The 21840-nt window shown below is 40.0% G+C and overlaps 1 protein-coding gene across 1 annotated transcript in view; it reads left to right on the forward strand.

Moving 5' to 3' along the window:
* The first annotated feature begins 10922 nt into the window (after nt 1-10922).
* The window catches only part of LOC107288747 (E3 ubiquitin-protein ligase RNF213-like), a 79439-nt gene continuing 68521 nt past the window's right edge, over nt 10923-21840 (forward strand). The window contains exons 1-5 of the mRNA XM_029284421.1: nt 10923-11549; nt 11867-12032; nt 17748-17965; nt 18329-18469; nt 18898-19056. Of these exons, the coding sequence (XP_029140254.1) occupies nt 10923-11549; nt 11867-12032; nt 17748-17965; nt 18329-18469; nt 18898-19056 (1311 nt within the window). The remainder of the gene's footprint in view (nt 11550-11866; nt 12033-17747; nt 17966-18328; nt 18470-18897; nt 19057-21840) is intronic.

Here is a 21840-nt window from a genome sequence, read left to right on the forward strand (position 1 = left end):
CTTTGATGTTTGCTTACCAATCACTGCAACAAAGGTTGTAAAAATCAGGTCAACCACAGGAGTGACCCACTCTAGGAACATAATGTGCAGTCTCCATTACAGTCCTTGGTCGAGGACTAAAGTATTAAATCTACTTTTATTATTAAGTTTCATCTCATAGCCAGATGTTTAGACTGGATTTGGCCTTTTAGGTACCCATTGAGTCCTTCCCAAGGACCTAAGATAGACAAATGTTGTTTGGTGTTGTTATTATTACTAGAGATAGGTAACTGCCTCTGAGTGGATTTTCCTCTCTTAAAATTTTACTTATGCTCATTCAGGAAATATGCTGTTCTTTCTTTCAACAAATTATATTTTCCTTTTCATATTTTCCTTTTCCTTTTCACAGATTTCAGAAATGGAGTTTGCCACAACAGTATACCAAAGTGTTCGTAAAACTGCTAGCGATTGGTTTCATTACCGTCTTCCAAAACCTTTGCTAGAAAAAAGTTCAGTTACATTTTCTTGGAAAGAGGAACTTGAGGTTTGTGTTTTGGAATTGCAACTATATCTAGATTTTATCCAGAACGCTATAATTTGTAGTTTCCTTTTTCTTTTAACGGTAGTTCTAATTTTCTTTTCCTAGCCTTTTTTATATCAGTAATCCTTACTGAAAACTGTTTAATAAGTGAATTTTTGCAGTGTACACTGTGAAGTGAACCAGCATCTCTATTGATCATCCTAGCCTATCGGAGGCATGTGACATGAGTTGCAATATTTTTCTCAGTTTGTCTGCAGAGTGTTACTTCAGAAAGATTAGAGGACAGAGAAAACATGAGACCAAAGTTGAAAACTAATTTATTTTATTCTATAAATTATGAACATTGTTTTCATACTTACTTCCTTGAAATCATAATAGGATCTCAATTGCAGTTTCCTTCAGGTTTGAAGATGGAGCTTAACCTAACATTACATCTTCAGTTTAGGTTTCCAATTCCCTCTCCCTTTTATTATAGTTAACTGATGATTCATACTTTAAAAATTATGTATTTTTTTCTAATAGGTGATGAAGTATTCTAGCATTAAAGTTAAATGTTTCCATTTGAGTGGAATAAATACTCTCATTCCTACTTCTGCCTTAAACAGTTTTTCATTTGTGGCCTTAAAATGTAAAATAATGTTTTCTTTCTAGGCATGGGATCACTTTTTGAAAATAAAGTTTCCTAATAGCAGTCATTCTGAAGATTGGAAAGAAACTATAAGTACAATTTTGAAAAGCAGAATTAAACAGGTATGTAGATATATAGTGTCATATACATGAGATATTAATCTGCTTGTAGTAATTAATCTAGATGAGCATAACCTACGTGAAATGTATGAAAAGCTTTTATGTAATGTGTGACATGTGTCTTCTTTTATTGACATTAAACGAAGATTAGTCTGATCACTATCATATCTGGCAAAACTGCTTGGAGTTTCTAGCATCAGCAAAATATGATTTTGGACAAGAATGAATCACTACAGTAATATAAACTTACCATTTATTTTGAGCTGATGTGTGGTTGTGCAGCTTATTCAAAAAATTAACGGTTAAAATATGGCTTGGCGCAACTATACAATTAAAACCAATAATTGGCTTTGCTTCTACAACAATCTTTCTTAACCTAGTTTCCTCCAAAAGTGTGGTGACTACAATTCTCAACGTTACTAGGCTCTTGATGATTAATATCATGTCTGTTGTTGAAAGAGTCTCCAAATTATCTAAACCAAATCTCTTATTATAATATTTCTTGTCTAAGACTTGTTTTGGGAAGAAAATGCATTTTTGGTATGCTTTATTGATATGATGTGAGGGTGCTGCTGTTGCCTTCTCAGAGAATTGCATTCCTGGGTTTTAGGTCCTTGCTGGCAGGGATAAAGAGGATGGAGGATATTCAACCCTGAAGAGATTGTGCCTGTTGCCAGGGAGGCTAAATCAGAAATAAATGCCTGTATATTAAGTTGGTTGTAGGGACAACTTGGGTATCCTTCTAGTGTATCAGCTGATGCCCTCTGTGAGCCCCTTGATTTGTTCTCAGACTGGTATTGGAGACTTCTCATGTTTTAGTGATTTCAAACTCCATACTCTCTGGATTGGTTGAAATAGGCTTGGGAGTTCATGATCTTTGTGGCAATTATGGACTTGTCCCAAATATTTCTGGTAGAACACATATAAGTAAGAAGTTTAGACCTCACTTTCATATCTGAGCAGATAGTTGGTGATTTGTCTATGCAGAACATCTGGTTTCAGTTTGAATGAAGCACCTGACATAAACAAGTATGGAATTTCTTCAAACTACTAGTAGCCTCCCCATTTCCATGAGTTTAGGGAAGGGAGGTCTACAAATGTTTCTTTGTGGCAGCATGAATGTTACAGAATTCCCTGTCCCTTGAAATCCAGTCAGTTCATACATTGTTAGTGTCAGGCCCCGTGGGCTTGCCACTTGAGGGAGGGTGGAGGTAGACTGCCGGGAGGCCCCATGGCTTGGTGCCAGGCAGGTGACAACGCCGAACACCCAAGGAAGCTTTCGGCTCGGCCGCCGAGCAACTGAGAGGCTCTGCGGCATAGCACTAGGCTGGCGACGCCAAACGCCCAGGGAGACCACAGAGCAGGTGGTCGATGCTGGAGCCCCAATAGCAGCAAGCCCCCAACAGCGGCGAGCAGCAAGAATGGCACCCGGGAGTGGAAGGGGGCGGCCCTACCTGCACTGCCACGCTGCTGACCAGCTGGGCAGCCATGCTGCCACCGAACAGCTGATTGGCGTGGGAATGGATGCAGGTGACTGCATAGCAAGCTGGAGGAAGGAACCAAGGGTCAGCGTTGCTGCTTTTGAAGCTGCTCGCCAGATGCTGGCTAGCTGGGTGGGGAGTGGAGCTGAGGGAACTGACTGCATGTAAGGCGCTGGGAGGTTAACTCCCAGCGCTGACTTTGTTTGCCGTAATAAAACACTGGTCAATTTGTTCCTGCTTTGCCAGCTACCTTGTCGTCCATCATTTGTCTTCTGTCAGGACCAGGGCTTCTAAGGACGCTGACAGTTAGGCTTTAAGGAATTATTAAACATCAAATTGTTAAGAAGATTTAAAGATGCCACCATCGATTTTATTTCTTCTTTTAAAGAATTTTATCTGTGGCTTAATGTTTGGGAACTGATTAATTATTATGCAGTTTTAATTGTACAATGGACATTTTTTGTTGTGATTGTAACCCTCTGAGAGTCTCTCAAGTGTGCGAATTAAAACAGGAATAAATTATGTGACTCTATAAATGCCCAATTATTGTAGAAAAACTATTACAAAAGATAATCGTGGTAACCTATGCCCATTTCCATCCTGAACAAGCAGAACATTTTATATCTTTTTGAAAAATAATTTATTATGTTCAGATCTTATTGCCGTAATCACAAATTCTTCTGTTCTATGTCTTCACTTTGGAGACTATAAATATTTTGTAACCCCAAATTGTGCTTTGCTTTTATTTTGATATTTTCTAATTAGGAAGGAGCTGTTGAACAAATTAAAGTCTACTGTAGTCACTATGAGAAAATTCAAAAATTCAATTCTGTGATTTTGGAAACATTTGAAAATTGTGCCCTTGAAGCTATTGATTCAGCATACCAGGTAATTTATTTAATATCAAAGATTGTCTGATCTTTCTGTAAATACGATGGTTGTTATGCTTCAGATAGTCACAGATTAAAGCAATGTACCTTCCAGACATATGCCATCCTCTCCTTCCAAGTTGGCTGAGAAATGTATCGTCTATACATTTTAGCAGGCAGGACGCAGAGAACAGTGCTGTATGTTGCCTTGCAGGGGAATTTCAAGATTGTAGCAGAGTATTGGTTATACTTGTGCATACAGGCCAAAGTACACCAAATCCTGACCTGTAATGTATCCTTGCTATAATGGTATAAAAGTTTAAAATTTTTAGCATGGATTTTTTTAAATATCCTATTACTGTAACACACTATAGAAGAACAACCTTAGTTTCATGTTTTTCCATTCATTAAATTAGTTTTTTTAGTATGTATTACCTTTATTTGTATGCAATATATACTAAACTAGCTGATTCTGCTGGTTGAGTTTTTTTATATTTTTCCAGACAGCAGGGATGTTCTTTGTCACAATCTCTTCTTTGTTCCAGAAGTTGATTCTCACACCTATTATGAATAGGAACTTACATTCACATAATGTTTGTTCTCAGTCCATTTCTGACAGCTTTTCAAGATCATTCTGTCTCTTTCAGAAGTGAAGGTTGGTTTGCTTGGAGTAACAATAGCAATGTCTTTGCCTAAGTTACCCAAGAGTAAGGATTGTTATTTAGCCTGTAGTTTATAGATACAATATAGAAAAGTTAAAGGGAGGGCCTTCAAATCCTGCCCATGCATCATTTTTCAGTTTATAGGATCCCTCATTCCCACAGAATGGTGATTGTCCCTGTTGTAAGAGCAGTATATATTTCAGCGAGTGGAAGAAAAATCCACATGGAAGGAAAAATACTTTTTCATTGGGGAAGTCCCATTACACGATATAATGAATTTTGTGACAACCTTGACAGAGGTGCAAAATCATTGTGTGATATATTGAATTCATTACTGCCTAACACTACATTCTTTTTTCCTATGTCTTTTCTAGAAACAACAGAATCTGCTTGAGTTGATATCTAAATATAATATGAACAAGCTGGGTAAAATTATATCTGCTGCCATCATAAAATCCTGGCCAAAGGATGATACGGGGACGCCTTTGAAAGACTTTCAAAGTATACTAAAGCATATGTTTGAATGGCAGGACAGCAGATACCTATTCGTTTTCAATCGTATGTAAATTATTTACAGGATCCATGTTATAGTCAGAGGGAATATGTAAATGATCAAAGTAGCTACATAACAGAAAATAGCTACATAATATAGAATAATGGAGGAGTTATATTGGATATTTCATACATTTGTATATTTGATACAAGCATATTGTATGAAATTATGATGAAATAGTAATCTGCTTCACAAATGTTCGTTAATATTTTGACTAAATGTATATATAGTATTTTTTAAAAATTTCCTGTTTGGCAAAAATAATAGAGTTACATCCGTGTGCAGGGCTGAAAAATGAGATATAGGAAAGTGAGATAGGAAATTGAGAATACAGGATGTCCTCAACTTATGACTGTAATTGAATCCAGAATCACAGTCATACACTACATGACCTGACCCAGCTTTCTGACTGCATACTGGCTTTTCCAGATGTGGTTGTTAAGTGAATGTTGAGTGGATAGAGGGAGGCAGGTAGTTCCCCTCCGTGCACAGATCTTCATGATTGGAACTTTTCTCCAGCCCATTCATTCTCCTCCTGCCTGCTGGAGACACTCCACCCCATGTGGGGCAAAATCAATCTGTCAGGCAGCATTCTTGCTCTTAAAGAGGTCGGGTGAAAATGGACTAATTTTTTGCTCCTTCTTTGAGTCTCTCCCTTTCTTTGCTCAAAGTAGGAGCAAAAACTGCTTGCCGATGAGACTCAAGTCTCTCCAAGCAAGCAGCTTTTTTGCTGCCCCTTTAAGAGCAAAACTCTTCCTGACAAAGAAAGTTGAGTGTTTTTGCCCTCAAGGAGACTGGCTGAAAAACAGCCCTTTTTCAGCAAGCCCCCTGAAAAGAGCAGAGGCAGAGCCTTCCCAGGGTTAGCCAGTAGGGGAGACTGCAAATGGTGATCACATAGTTGCAGGGTGCTTGGCGACTCATCGTGAGCATCCAGATTGCAGTCATGTGACCGTGATCATAATCATATGATCATGGGAGGGGCTGCATTGGCGGCACGTTGGACACAGAACGTAAAGTACTTTTAGCGCTGTCATAATTTCAAACAGTTGCTGAACTAATGGTCATAATCAAGCACTACCTGTAAGTCATTTTGCATGGCATTGTTTTCAGGTGACAAGAAAAAAGTACCTAACTTGAGCAATTTGCCCCCAAATCTTTCTTACTGTTTTTAATATGTTTAATAGATGCAGAAGAAAACACTCTAAACCAATTTACTGATGAAGCTCGATCGTTAATGACCCTTGCTGAATCTTCGTTTCAAAATGCTGCTAATGAACTCGTAACAGGCCATATTCTGATTAAGGATTTGGAGCTAATTATAAAAAATAAGACACAATTCATAAGTAAGTCCCTTTTGCTTATACTAATGGAGAGAGGGATGAATTGTGTGAATGTAGTTTAATCGCGTGGTTAATTGGGTTTTATGAAATCATAAATCACCAGGACAATAAAGAAATACATATTTTGTTTTTATGCGGAGTCATCTTAGAGCAGAGTTCCCCAACCTTCCCGTCTTTGCGGATCAGCAGGGCTGGGTCAGGGATGGTTCCATGCACACTTGTTGGCTGCTCCTGCAAATGGAGCTGCTGATCTTATACAGTGCTTTACATCAGAAAGGGGCCTTGTGTAGTGGTCTAGCAGTGGGGGACACTCCCTAAAGAGGTGCATTTGGCTCCCATTCTCCCAGTCCTTAGGAAGGTGGCAAGCTCTTCTTTGTTAACTATTTTAATTATTGGTTTTACCTTAGGTTTTTTTTATTTTAATTATAATTTGCTATGTTATATTGATTTAATAATCCATTAAATAAATAATTGGAGCTGTACTTTTCTTGAACTGTTAAGTGAATTGCAGTACCATTATTCTTGTAGAACCCTGATGTGAAAAAAGGGGGCTGGGAAAGTATGGAGGAATGTTAGAAATAAAGAAGCCGGAGATAAGATTTCATTAATACTATAATTTATTTGCACTTCAACCCAAACTACAAAAGGGGAAGGGGAATTCACTTTGCGCTTTCAGACTTCTATGCAATCCTTCCTTCCTTCCTTCCTCCCTCCCTCCCTCCCTCCCTCCCTCCCTCCCGCCCGCCCGCCCGCCCGCCCGCCTGTCTATGAGGAGATTGACACCCTGATTAGCTACATTATTTCACTAAATTCAAACCACCACACACTTTATCTTTTGGCAGGCTTTCTTTTATTATCTCTAGACAGATTTTCCTAGCTCCCTCAGTAACTTACATAAACTTTTTTGCTTCTAGGAACTTCAATTTGTGGTGCTATCTAATTCAACAGGATGTATCAGTTTGTTGTATTAGAATGGCTCTACTTTCATTTCAGATAGCTATGCAAGAGTATTGTTCTTGTACCCCATACTATACTGTATGTACATTGGGGTTCTTAGGTCCTCTAGTTGATTTCCACATTTTTTTAAATCATGAAATCACTGAATGTGGTTTTGGAGGTGTCAGCTGAGGCATCAGCAAGATGCAGACGCTTACTCAATCCACTAGGGCAGTGATGGCGAACCTTTTAGAGACTAAGTGCCCAAACTGCAACCCAAAACCCACTTATGCATCGTCGAGTGCCGGGTGGGTGTGGCCCATTGGCTGGGCGTGGCTGCGGTGGTAACGGCAGACTGGGTGGGACTAAAAAGTTCAATCAATCAATTCCAACTTTGCAAGATCTTTTTTTTTTCCCGCAAGAAGTTGAAATTGACTGATTGAACCTTTTTTTTTTTGCACATGGCGGTGGAGGCCTAAAGTGAAAAGGTTTTATAAAACCCAGCTTAAGGCCTAGGACTGGGGCGACGGCACGGGTGCCCACAGAGAGGGCTCTGAGTGCCGCCTCTGGCACCCGTGCCATAGGTTCGCCACCACTGCACTAGGGCAATCCTACCTGGACTGATACATCCTGTTGAACTAGATAGCATCACAAGTTGAAGTTTCTAGAAGCAAAAAAGTTTAAGTTACTGAGGGAGCTAGGAAAATCTGCCTAGAGATAATAAAAGAAAGCCTGCCAAAAGTTAAAGTGTGTGGTAATTTGAATTTAGGGAGCCCGTTTGCCTTGAGATGTTAGTCCAGTAGCATAAATTCTTTACCTCTGTACAGAAACAAAGTTTTTTAAATGTGCCCACCCACATTTGTATGATGATTGGTTAATTTATACCAGCTTTGAACCATCCAGCTTTGGGCTGAGCCAACAATCTCCCATTGGGATTACTATGAGGGGTTGCCTTTAAAACTAGACCAGTTAGTTCCGCAAAACAACTAGATTATTTATTGTAGCTGCAGCTTTGTCATTTTACACTGCCTAGAGTCCATTTTGAAACCCGGTAATAACTTTTAAATTCCTAAGCAATTTGACACCAAGTTATTTGCAGGAATGTTTCCTCCTGTATTTACTTAATAGCGCCATAAGGTCTTAAATTGAGACTTCACAAGTTCCCCTGCCCATTGAGGATAGATGCTGACTGAAGAAAGAACCGTATGGGTCCAACTCATCTATGGAGCCATCTCACATAGGATACTTAAATTATGTTACCGTATTTTCCAGCGTATAACACGACTTTCTAAACCCTGAAAATCTTCTCAAAAGTCGGGGGTCATCTTATACGCCCAGTCGCCTTATACGCCGGAAAATACGGCCGAGCCGGCCACATGTTTCCCCAGGCCAGGCTGGGCCGGGCCGCAGTCATGGCTGGTGTGGCGGCCGTGGCGGCCGGCGGGACCATTGCACCCCAGGAAGCCGAGCCGGCCGTATGTCTCCCCAGGCCGGGCCGAGCGGCAGTCATGGCTGGGCTGGTGGCCAGCGGGGGCATCGCACCTCGGGAAGCCGAGCCAGCCACATCTCTCCCCGGGCCGGGCAGCAGTCAGGCATGAAGCTCGCCTGGCTGCCGCAGGGCTCTCCGCTGCCCGGCCCCATCGGTGGCGCCTTCCTCGGCCACTTTCGGGGAGCTGCCGCCGCCCTCGGTACTACAGGAGAAGACCTTGGGCTGCGAGGGCGGCGGGTCTGGCGGCGATCGGGACCCCCCCTCATCCCCGCGGCGGCACTCCCCATTGCAGCCGCGGCCGCCCATGGTGCACCCGGCCTTGGCGCCCTCCTCTTGCGACGGCGAAGTGGCTGAGGATGCGGCGGGAGTGGCGGCCGGGTCAGGGGCGGTGGCGGTGACCCCGATGATGCTGCAATGTTCGCTGCCGGAGCCGCTGCCTCCCCGCCCGTTCGGCTGAGGACACAATGGGGGCGGCGGCCGGGAGCTGTTGCCTCCCGTCCTGCTCCCCTTCCCTTCCCATTCGGCGCCGTCTGCCTTTCATTCTCTCTCTCTCTCTCCTAACCTGGAGGGAGAGAAAGAGGAAAGAAAGAAAAGAGAAAGAGAGAAAGAGAGAGGAAAGAGGGAAAGAGAAAGGAAAGAAAGAGGAAAGAGAAGAGAAAGAGAAAGAGGAAAGAGAGAAAGTTAGAGGGAAGAGAAAGGAAGAGAAAGAGACAGAGAAAGAGAGAGGAAAGAGAGAGAGAAAGTTAGAGGAAAGAGAAAAAGAGAAAGAAGAGAGAGAAAATAGAGAAAGAGGAAAGAGAGAAAGAGAAGAGAGAGGAAAGAGAAAGATAAAGAGGGAGAAGAAAGGGGGAGAGGAAAGAAAAAGAGGAAAGGGAGAGAAGGAGAGGAAAGAGAGAGAAAGAGGAAAGAGAGAAAATGAGGAAAGAGAAAAAAAAAGATTGAGAAAAGAGAAAAGAGAGAAAGGAAAGAAGAGAAAGAGAGGAAAGAGAAAGAGGAAAGAGAGAGACAGAAAGAGAGGAAAGAGAGAGAGAAAGTTAGAGGAAAGAGAGAAAGAGGAAAGAGAAAGAAAGAGAGGAAAGAGAGACAGAGAGAGAGACCCTTTTGACATCTAAAATGAAGATAACACTGCATATATCCTTTTTTACCTTTATTTTATATATATACACACACACACACACACACACACACACATATCATAAAGGTAAAAAAAGGATATATGCAGTCTTATCTTCATTTTAGATATCAAAAGGGTTTTGCGGCTCCCAGTGTTTTGTTTTCGGTGGGAAACGTGTCCAAGTGGCTCTTTGAGTGTTTTGGGTTGCCTACCCCTGATATAGCCCAAACTCTATATTTTAACTGGAAAAGTTGGGGGTCGTCTTATACGCCCAGTCGTCTTATATGCCGGAAAATACGGTACATGCCGTGAAAGATCTGTTCGCTTTTTTCCATGCAGCTTAAAAAACATTTTAAAGATATGTACTTTTATACAGAATGCTAGGATGTTCTCATTTTGGACCATGCTAATGCAGCTGTGCCAGGGATGGAGGCTAATTTTGAAAGAAAAGAAAATCTGGAAATTGGAGCAAAAAAAAAAGTTCCAAAAAAGGTGGAACAGAAGACAGTCTGTTTATGAGATGGCCTCAGATTGGCCTAGTTTAGAAAAAGACATATATTCCAATGTCCCCTAGAATCTCCTTCCTAAGAATACTAAATTTTACACATTATTAGTGTTTTGGCATTTTAGAACTTCAGGATTATTGCTATTATGATTTTATATCTGTTTATCTGCTGTCTAGATGGGTTTTAGTGTTTTATATTGCTTATAGATTTTTGACTGTGCATTGTCTGATGAATCCTCTAATCTGCTGGTGTAAAATAATAATAATAATAATTCCCAATTTTGATTATAGAATGCACAGAACAGTCACTCCCAAATGAATTACTTGAAGGACTGAAATTAGAAAAAGTTTTAGATCTGAGACGACACGAAGTATTGCATGTCAAGAAGGAGCAAAAATCCTTGGGAGTCCTTTTGGATATGTTGAGGAAGGTTCAGTGCTATTTAAAAGGTATATTTTTTAAATGACGATCATTTTAAAATCAGTGTTTATAGTTTCTTCTGCAAATTGCTATTTGATACTTCTTTGCAGTTATTTTTAATATCCTCCTAAAATATATGGAAGGATGAATGGGAAAGCAGCTGAAAATTCTAAGACGAGAGAAATGGAATAATACAGATATGAAAACACAAACTCTTTAGATTGATGCTCTGAAATGAATCTTTGGGCAAGTTCTATCAAATGCTTAAATGAACTGAAAATTACTATGCTTCAACTTATGTTTTCCCCCCTTTTTAAAGTTGATTTCACTGAAGTGGAACAAAAGCACAGCGGAAATCTGTCACTGAAAACTTTGGATGCTGTTGTGAAAGTGAGAAAACCCACTTCATGCAGTGATGATGGAATAGGGACCTATCTCCATTTGAGTGAAGAGCTGAAAGTTGTATCTAAATGTGTGGATGATTATAAAGATAACCACATTTTCCTGCATTGCTGGGAGCGGGCAGCCAAGAGGCTGATGAACAACATGGAGGAATTATGCACTGAACAAACTCTAGATATGGAGGAAGTCTATGATTGCTTATTTTATCCTTGTTATAAGGAGTTCCAAAGGATTTATGACAGCTTGAAATTGGGATACCTCACATTTGCTGAAGTGAATGTTCTCTTCAAAGATTTTAATAATCATTATGAAGAACTCAGACGTGATTTCCAAAGTATGTGCCAACTGCAGTATCAAGATAATGGAGAATGGATAGATGAACGGATCCAGCAGATCCAACAGTATCATGAATTGGATTTGGCATTGGATTCTGCTAAAGTTATTGACAAAGTCAAGGAAGTTTTGAAACTTACTGGTAATTTCTGTGTCCTGCAGCAATTGCTGAACTTAGTAAGTACATTTCTTTAACTTGCCATTCAAAAGATAGTCCAGTAAGCGAAAAGTTTCAGTCTCATAAAATTATAAAAGTGTGATATGTAGTGGCTACATGCTCTACTGATATGGCCCTTGAGCTGTTGGAAATTACAAACCTCTGCTGTATTCCTACATTTCCTAAAAGGAATGGTGTTTAGGGGAAAAAGTCAGTTCTGTGAATCTATAAGACCAAAGGGATAAAAATAATAATAGAAGTCTGTGGAACAAAGGGGGGAAGGAATTTGTGTGTTCTTAACATGCAGTATTCTTATTATATGTAATTTATTCTTCAGACAAGTGAATTCCAGTCCTTTCAAGAGGAAATACTTTCTTCTATGAGCTCTTCCTTGATGCATGCTAAGAAACTGCTGCAAGATATTACTGAAAAACGTCGCCTGTGCCTTGAAGAGCTAGCACTTAGGAAGGAGTTCGTTAACTGGGTCAAAGAGGCTTTGGAAGGTAGAACAGATATATCTCTGGTGTTTCCCCAAGAAAGTTTTAACTGTATGTTGGGTCAAACTGTTGTATTCTCCACTCTGTTTATCAGGAAGACACCTGGACAGAGAAAACATAAGTTTAATGAAAGTTTTATTTATCTTTTTGAATATTCTTTCTCTTTTCTCAGTCTGACATTTTGGTACTTCTACACTTTCTCTTTTTTTTCAATATAAAATTTTTATTATTTTCAACATAAAAAAAGAAAAACATCACAAATATTACACAATGCTATGAAAAAAACCCCCACCCCCCCACCCCCCCGGACTTCCCAAACCTAATCCCAGGATAATATTCAGATATAAGTAAACAAATATTAATATCTCTAACTCCACAAAGTGTATTATTCTACATGAATAGGTGAAATATATTAAAGAAAAAAAAAGAAAAACAGATTTACTGGAAACCTAGGTTATATTCCACCACTCTATGCTTCTTTTAAATATAAACAATCCATCTTCTCCATATTATCCTTCTAATATGTCCTTTAGCACCGTCCCTTACTTGTTTCAAAAAATTCCCATCTTCCATAGAAAAAATCATTCATTGAGATTAATTTTCCCTATCACAAATAGCTCTTCGTCTCTCTCTATTACAACATAGTTATCATATTTATAATAATAATGTAAGTCCAAAAATACATTTCTATTTTTTAAAAAATATATTCTATCATTTCAGCAATCTACATCTATAAAAAATCTTTTTAAGCCCTTGATAAAGTTTACACCTTCAAATACTTATCAACTATAATATCATTTTTTAAAAAAAATATTCTACATTTCATCAATCTACATCTATAAAGTCTTTTTACCCCCTAAACTACTCCCTCAAATACTTATCAACTATAATAACAGTAAATCCACATCCTTCATTCGTTGTTAAATCAGAAAAAATCTTTAAAGCCTTTTTAACCCATCAAATAACATTTTATGTCACATTTAAACCTGACTCTAGTTTTCTTTCTATACCAAGTTGATTCCCATATTAAAGCTTTTCGGTTATCAAACCTCAAGATTTGATTACAAAAATTTCTAATCAATTCAAACTGAGCAAAATTTTCTTCCCTTTCTACCAATATCATCTGAGTATTATATTGACTTTTACTCGATGTTATGAATAAATTATCCGCTTTATTGTATTTTCTAGAAGGTTGTATCTGAATATCAATCTTTGTTATTTTTAATAATTGAACTGAGTCAATTGCAGTTACTTCTTGATCATCAAAATTATCCATCAGTTGTAGGTAACGTTTTGTGGAATTAGTTAGCTCAATGGTTTCCACATTTTCTCCCAGTATAGATTCACAATTGGATTGTAAGCATAGTGTCTCTGTCTCTTTAAATTGTATATCTTGATATGTAAAGGCCTGTTCAGGATTACTCAGTTCATCTTCTATTATTCCTTGTTCCATAACTTGATTCATTATTAGAGAGTCAATGTGAGGTTCCAAAGTAGCCTCTATTTTTTCCAGTATTAAATCATAGTCAAGATGTGGATAACTTTCATCCACTGCCACCGCATCTACAAATTCAGCCAAGCCTTGAAAAGCAGTTGCCACATTCAAACAAAAATCCTCATGTTTCTGTGATAAATCTTGTTGTTGTTGTAATAAGTCCTGTTGATGTTGTATTACTTGGTCAAATCTATTTTGCATTTTAACATCCATCGCTTGAAACATCTCAGTCATTTGTTTAGTAGTTACAGACATCAAGTCCTGCAGCTCTCTACCAGAGGGTGGTGGAGGTGAAGAAAATGACGGGGGTAACGGGTGGGAAATTTTAGAAGTTAATTGAAGTGTCTGCAACATCGGAGATGTAGTCAGTTTTAAAGTTAAAGGCACGGTTTTTCTCAAAGCCATGTTAGCAGTAGATTTCCAATTATAAAAGAGTCTTATAAGCAATTCAGCCAAAACAAGTAATACGCAGATTCAAAGTAACAAAAATTCCAAACCGGAAATCACTTTCACTTCTTGCTGAAAAGTATCAATCCATCGCCATTTTAAGTTCACTTTCCCTCAATCCACCACAAGTATAGGGAAGAACTTATTATCCAAGTTAGAGTAAAGTCCAAGATAAGAAGCAAACTTCCAGGGTCGGTTCGTCTGCTTACAAAAAAACCTCACAATTCACTTTAAGTTGCAGCAGTGGCGGCGGCTTCTAGCTTCGCCGAAGCGAAGNAAACCTCGGGGCTCCGGAGGAGTTCTCACCTACATCGTCCACATGGGACGACTCGGGAACTCAACTCCTACCCCGGGCAGCTCACCTATCCCCTTATGCCCAGGGGAAGGGTATCAAGCCGTTTGACAGCTGATGCTAGCTGTCAAAACGGCTTTTACGCTGAAACAGGCGGGAGGCAGCAAATAGCTGCGTCCGACGAAGTCGCCTGCCACCGGAAGTCTCCTTCTACACTTTCTCTTCTTTGGATTTTTCATTTGCATGTACATTGAAGAACATATACTTGAATGTGTATTTCCTTTTTCTACTGTTACCCATCCAGAGATAAAGCATGAATTAAACCTTGACAAATAGAACATCTAGATCAGAGTTCCCCAAACTTTGGGCACCAGGACCTGGTTCTGTGGAGAGAGATTTTTCCGCAGACCGGAGGGTGTGTGGTTTTGTGTGCTGCCTGCAGCCTATGGATGGGGCTTTGTGTGGACCGGTTGCTGGCATGCCGCGGCCCGGTACTGGTCCACGGATTGGGGGTTGGAGACCCCTGATCTAGATGCACAATCCTGTGTAATCAAACCAAGTCACACATATGCTATTGTGAATAAATGCCGTAGGAAAAGGTAAAGATTAAAGAAATGTTTTCCCTTCAGATTCCTGTGTAAGAGGAATTCAGGTATGAGGCAATGATACTTATAGCTTAGGTCTCCTTGCCCTGCCAGAATGAGAAACTGGCCTTTTAAGAAGGAGCTAGGCTATCTTAGTATCATTGAGGACTCAAATGCAGAAGTGTTATATCACAAGGCTGAAAGAATGGAATGAGAAGGAGAAAAGCGAGCAGAGCAAACCCCAGAGATTTCGAAGGTACAGTGGAGAACAAGAGGCCATCAGTGATAGCAGCAGCAGCAGCAACAACAACAGAAAGATCAATGTTGGGGGTGGGGCAGAGAGATATTAAATGGTGTGGTGATGACAGGATCACTACAGGAGCCAGCAGCAGATTAATATTGGGTGGTAGCTACTAGACATGGGGAGTGTTGATGTAGACAGCTGAGGAAGCTGAAAAGATGGGGCTGCCTAAAGCACCAGCCATTGGAGCCTGAGATGTTGTGAGATACCCCAGAGAATCCCAGGGTGCTGGTAACAACCAGACAGAGGCCAGTAGGTATGATGTAGCAGGAAAAAAGTCTGCTCACATTTCAAAACTTCTATCAAGCCACAAAGCCAAGAACCTGTTCCCAACCCAAAGTCTAAGTGCAGCAATATAATACTAACTGGGCAGGCAGAGAACTGTGCTGTGATTTGGCCGATCTGAATAAAGATAATGGAAGAGTAAAGAGTAAGACATTGTAAGAAAGATGGAACTAAGACATAGGATAAAGTAAGATAAAGGCTATAATTAGATGAATGCTGGAAAAGAGTAATTCTGAATCAAAGTGAAGGTTATAGCTATAGCTTGTCTGTAAAGTGGTAATTATAAAAATACCCTATTTCTGGGAATCCATGTTGCTTTATGCCTGAGTGCCCATAGCCCTAGGTTTAATCTACAATATATAGGAAAGTGGCTCATGAATATTTGGAGGGAGGAGGAAAGCTAGAAAAATTAATAGTAATAGCAGCAGTAATTAATGTTGTTGGCACCATGTGAGGCTTAACATTATAGGATGACAGGAGATTGAGCAACAACAATATCTTTCTTTGTACTAGTCCTCTCCATGGAACTAGTATACGGATACGATTACTGCACATCACTCTAAGGATCTCTTGGTAATAGAAGAATTTGGGTGCAAGTGGAGAACCTGCTACTACTTCTGAACATTGACAAATAAAGACTTTGAGGACTGTTTTGTTTTCTACTTTTGGATTTTAGTCATAGCTGCAAGTGCTATTTTGTGGGATCAGCAGGCAAAAGCTTCCAGGGATTACTACCCATGGTGGTTTTGTTTTGGAGGTGTGTTATGAAGAGTCTGAATTTGTTAAGACTGGAAGAAAGGAATGACAGGAATAGGCTACCCCTGGTCAGCACTAGCACTAGCACTTAGACTTATATACTTCTTCATAGTGCTTTACAGCCCTCTCTGAGCTGTTTACAGAGTCAGCATATTGCTCCCAATATGGGTGCAGTCTGGATCCTCATTCTACTGACGTTGGAAACATGGAAGGCTGATTCAACCTTGAGCTGGTCAGGATCAAATACCTGGAGTGAGCAGTGAGTTAGCTTGCAATATGGCATTCTAACCACAGTCTAATACACTGTATCCTGACCCTCCTTTCAGCTGGTAGCAGTGGCACTCTAGCTTTAGGCCAACTCAACACTGATCTGCTCTCCTTAAGTGTGTTAGAAAGTGGTAAAATACTTCTGATCTTTCTGACTTCTCTGTATTCGAAAATTATTTCTCAATTAAGCAGCAAAATGTTCATACGGTATATTTCACATAGCTTGTTAGTATTGAGAGGCCTATTTCAGTAGTGGATCTTGTGACTTTTTTCATGTTTGTAAAGGAAGATGACCTGGGATGGGCTTGTTCTCTGCCATGGTGATCTTCATGTATCCTCATATTCATGCAGATATCAAACAAAATAGTTTGTGCTTTGCCTTAGAAATAAAGAGGAAGGAACAAAGGTCAGTTTGATTCCCTTAGGAAAACTCCCAAAGGAAAAGGCTGCAGATGAGCTAGTATCAATATCAGACCACTCTACTATAATGGTGAGTTAAAGCACCATCAGAGAGGATTCTGGGGAAAATAATTTGAATAATGGAGGAAGTGGCTGTCAGGTAAAGATGTGATGATGGCTAAAATGGCTGCTGAACCTGGACTGTCATTTATTGGCTTCAGGTTGGTTAATAAACCTGAAATGGACTGAAGGCTTTCCGCTAATTTGGATTTATGGTTGCTGAGAAAGACGTGGGACAAGACTTAACAAAGTTTTGAGGGGGGAGGACTGGAGAAAAGAGAGATGAAGTGGAATAGCATGATGGGGGACATAGGTAGATGACCCTGGGGTACGCCTGAGAATGAAAATAAATGAAACAAAATCATGCGTGCTAGAGAATAACCAGCCAGTCATCTGCCATTTCATCAACCTGAAAGTGAAAGGGACCCAGTAATCCCTGGGAGCTTCTGCCTGCTAATCAATTTAGGAAGCCGTTTTCTTGAACCTAAAAGAATAGAACTAGTAATCATAAGCTGAGTGAGGTGGGTTTTCATCAACTTAAAGCTTCTTGGGAAAGTGAGGAGCTGCTATCTATGTAACTGTATTGCTGCCTTTTAATTTTTTTTAATATAGTAGCCAGTGTGGAATGGAACATTTCCAATGTTCAGAATGCTGGGTTTTCACATCTCCATTTATCATTATTGCATTATTATCATTATTGTTTATTTTTGTATAAAAAAAACAAAAAAAGCAATTATAAGCCATCCTAGAAAGCACTTCAATACATCCAGGGAAGCCGTTCATAGAATATAAATTTCCTTTTTACCTCACAAAGTGCTTTCTTCCTTTCTGTTAGACAAAAATGAGCTGAAAGTGTTTGTGGAGCTGGCTTCAATATCTGCAGGAGAGAATGACATGGATGTGGATCGTGTGGCTTGTTTCCATGATGCTGTGTTTGGCTACTCCTCCCTGCTGTATGATTTAAAGCAAGAGGCAGGATTTAAGGAATTCATGAAGTGTTTGGAGAATATATGGAAAGCTCTGGAAAGTGATCACAACCTTCCCGAGAAGCTGGTAATTACTGTAGCAGCCTTGTATCTTTCCATTACTCCCCTTTAAATGGCTGTGCATTTGATAAAGATGCTTTATGCTTATAGCATATTAATTAGTAAAAATATTCTTTGAACCTGAAGTCTACAAACCACTTAGGTGCTCTGCATTCAAAGAGAAAGTTATATTTTTCCACATGAAGTCCAGTTTGCATATTATGTCAGTTGGCGATTTTAGTGAAATTAAACTTAGGTAAAATATGCTTGAAAGCCCAAAAAACAGTGGGGTAGAAATTTTAGAATGTCTGCTTCAATTTTGTCTATTTTACCTGACTTAGGAAAGATACAAGCTAATGGGAATATTCCTTCTCATATCTTCTCCCTGTAGCGTGATTCTGCAAGATACTTGGATTGGTTAAAAACTATCAAAGAGAGTCATGGCTCTGTGGAGTTGTCTTCTATATCCCTGGCAACCAGAATCAATGAGAAAGGAATCTACAGAATTAAGGCCCCAGTGGAGGGACAGAAGGTGAGACATTGCTTAAAAATGATTTCCAAACAGGTCTGTTTTTTCTTATTTTCTGCTAATTTCCACAAAACTATTTTTAAATGTTCTGTGTGCATTTAATTTGTTTGCCTCTACTGCTGAACCAGCTCTATCTAGGTGGTGTAAAATAAAATAAGGATTAAACACCGAAATACAGTAATATATGAAAAGTATATTATTGCATTAAATAGCCTACTTGTAATGAAAAGGAGTTAGCAAAAAAAAAAAAAAGGGTATTCATGCAATTTTACCCCCATTAACATTTTAAATTGCATTTCAACTATATTACAATCATGTTTAAGCATACTTGCTAATAAATTGCTTTCTTTATGAGTGTCTAATGTTTACTGAATTAATACATTTTAAAAACGGACAGTCTTCATTATGTATATATTATGTTTTGTTGTAAGGTTTGCCTGGACACTATTCTGGACCTGACCATCCAAGAAAGTCACGGGGACCAAGAGAATCGGACGTATTCTCTGGAAGAGCTTCAAGAACTAATGAACAAGTTGATGTTGATGTCTGGAAAAGAAGAACAAAGTGCACAAGTGGAGAAATTTTCTGAAGTAAGCTTCCTGAAACAGCCTGATGCTAATTAAGAGGAATTGATGATTTTATATACCCAAAGTATTTAAAATAGATATATTTTGTATATAAAGATTATTGCTTATTGCTCAATTGTAATTGCTATTACAGTACTTGTAATTGTAATGGTCAGGAGGTTTCTTTGGGGAAAATGGGATTGTTTCATCTCTTTGTGATATTATATATGTTTTCATATCAGACTTTTGGATGGTAAAGCACATAGACACACAATTTGTAATCATTTCTAATAATAGTAAAATTGTTTCATTGCTACTACAGTGATTCAGTATTGTAATATCACAATGATCTCACTCTCATAGTCAGACATGGGCCTATATCTTATTTTTCTGGCCCTTTCCTGGATCTCTCATGCTTCCACAGTTCTATACTCTTTTCTGTTTGCTCACATATCTCCCCCCCCCCATTTACAGCAGCAAATATACTCTTAATGGTTTCTCATAGCTTATTTGTTAGAGCATACAATGGGCAGGACTTGGGAGCTGCACAGAAAATATTCCAAATAATCAAAATTGATTGAGGCTACATTGGGCATTTACCAAGATATATACATACACACATACACAAACACACATACACACATATACATACACACACACACACACATATATATGCTGGTCTTGGCGTATTCGGGTCTTTTCCCGTGTAAGATTGAGAGTATCTTGGCGACGTTTCGACGAGGTCCCACTCGTCATCTTCAGGCTGGGGTCTTCGGCTTCGTGCTTGTGCAAGCAAAGTGTGATCAGAGCTGCCGTCTCTCTATAAATATTGGTGGGGGTGTGTGGAGTGCTGGCTTAGTTGCTGTAGGTGGGTTGGTTGGCTGTGTTGGAGTTATTGTTTGTGGATTGTTCAGCTGTTTCGTAACATCCTGAGTAGTTGAGGTGCTGGCTGTGTGCCCATTAGTCTTTTGTGTTATAACGACCTGGGTAATGGGTTGTGTGATTACATCCTGAGATCTAGTGTAGTGATATCCTGAGTTTTGTGTTGCAACATCCTGGGTGGTTGGCTGTGTTGTAACATCCTGAGCTTTAGCGTTGTAACGTCCTGAGTTCTGTGATGTGATGTCCAGAGCAGAAGGCTGTGATGTAGCATACCGGGCTTTGGTTTGGCTCCGAGTTTGCGGTCTAATTCTGTGTTCACAACAAACAATAACTCCAACACAGCCAACCAACCCACCTACAGCAACTAAGCCAGCACTCCACACATCCCCACCAATATTTATAGAGAGACGGCAGCTCCGATCACACTTTGCTCGCACAAGTACGAAGCCGAAGACCCCAGCCTGAAGATGACGAGTGGGACCTCGTCGAAACGTCGCCAAGATACTCTCAATCTTACACGGGAAAAGACCCGAATACGCCAAGACCTGCATACCTGTACCTGTGAAAATCTATGGAAGTGTCTTGGCGACATTTCAACGAAGTCCCATTCGTCATCTTCAGGCTGGTGTTTTCGGCTTCGTGCTTCTAGGAGCAAAGTGTGATCGCAGCTGTTTCTTCCTTTTAACTGCCAGTGGGGGTATGAACTGATTGGGTGGAAGCTTGGCTGTGTTCTGATTGGGTGGAGGTGTGTTCTGATTGGTTAGGGGCTTGGCTGTGTTCTGATTGGATGGGGGGTTGGCTGTGTTCTGATTGGATGGGGATGTGTTCTGTCTGTAGTGCTCGGAATAGTCTGAGTTGCCGGGGGATTTGAGATGGAGAGCTGCGTTGCTGTTGTTTGGTATTGTGTTCGAGGTCGTGCCATATATTCATAGAGGATGTCAGTTTGCTTTATGTATGGATTGGAGGGGTTTAAGATGGCTAATGATGCTCCTAGAAGCACGAAGCCAAAAACACCAGCATGAAGATGACGAATGGGACTTCGTCCAAACGTCACCAAGACACTTCCAATTTTACGCGGGAGAAAACCCGAATAACCAAAGACCTACAAACACCCGCGAAAACCTAAGAAAACTTATATATATATATATGGAATGTGTTGTAGATCATACGGATCTGTGCATGGGAGTGAGGGGGGGAGGGAGAATAACAAGAGGGGGGAAGAAGAACCCGCACGGCAGTACAATGGGATTGGCAGGCAGGAGCAAAATGTGTGTGGGATTCGCAAGAGCATGGGAAATAGCCCGCATTCCCCCCCCCACCCCTTGGAAGCAACCACGCACAGAACGATAGAGGGACTGTATGTAAGAGAGGGGGAAACACCCGGATCCTGAATCCTCCTAATACCAAAACGGCAGGCAAAATAACACACGAGAGAACGCAAGCCTGGGGAAAGAAAGGAACGAACGTTGACGTAGGTAATGCATCCAGAATATGGCAGGATCAGCTGGGGCCAATTACGCGCTCCAGGAGCCGGAAACTGACACTTAACAACTGTATTTAAAGACTTTACTCAGCACTTGCCCTCAACTCTGACGATGTCAAGTGTTTTGACGAAAGCTAGGTTATTAAATTCTATATTTTTATAGATATTCTCTTGGTGGTCTTTATATCTTTGGCACCATGAACATTCCCAAGAGTCGAATTTTTGTTTTTATTTCCGAATGAAAATATATATATATATATATATATGAGTCTTTGGTCATTCGGGTTTTCTCCCGTGTAAGATTAGAAGTGTCATAGCGACGTTTCGATGAAATCACATTCATCATCATCAGGCTTGTGCTTTTAGCTTTGTGCTTCTCAGAGTAATATGAAATGTCTGCTGTTTCTTTCTTTTAACTGCCAGTGGGGTTTGAACTGAAGGGG

Source organism: Protobothrops mucrosquamatus, unplaced genomic scaffold, assembly GCF_001527695.2.
Source record: "Protobothrops mucrosquamatus isolate PMUCROS unplaced genomic scaffold, P.Mucros_1.0 scaffold_127, whole genome shotgun sequence".
Classification (NCBI taxonomy): Eukaryota; Metazoa; Chordata; class Lepidosauria; order Squamata; family Viperidae; genus Protobothrops; species Protobothrops mucrosquamatus.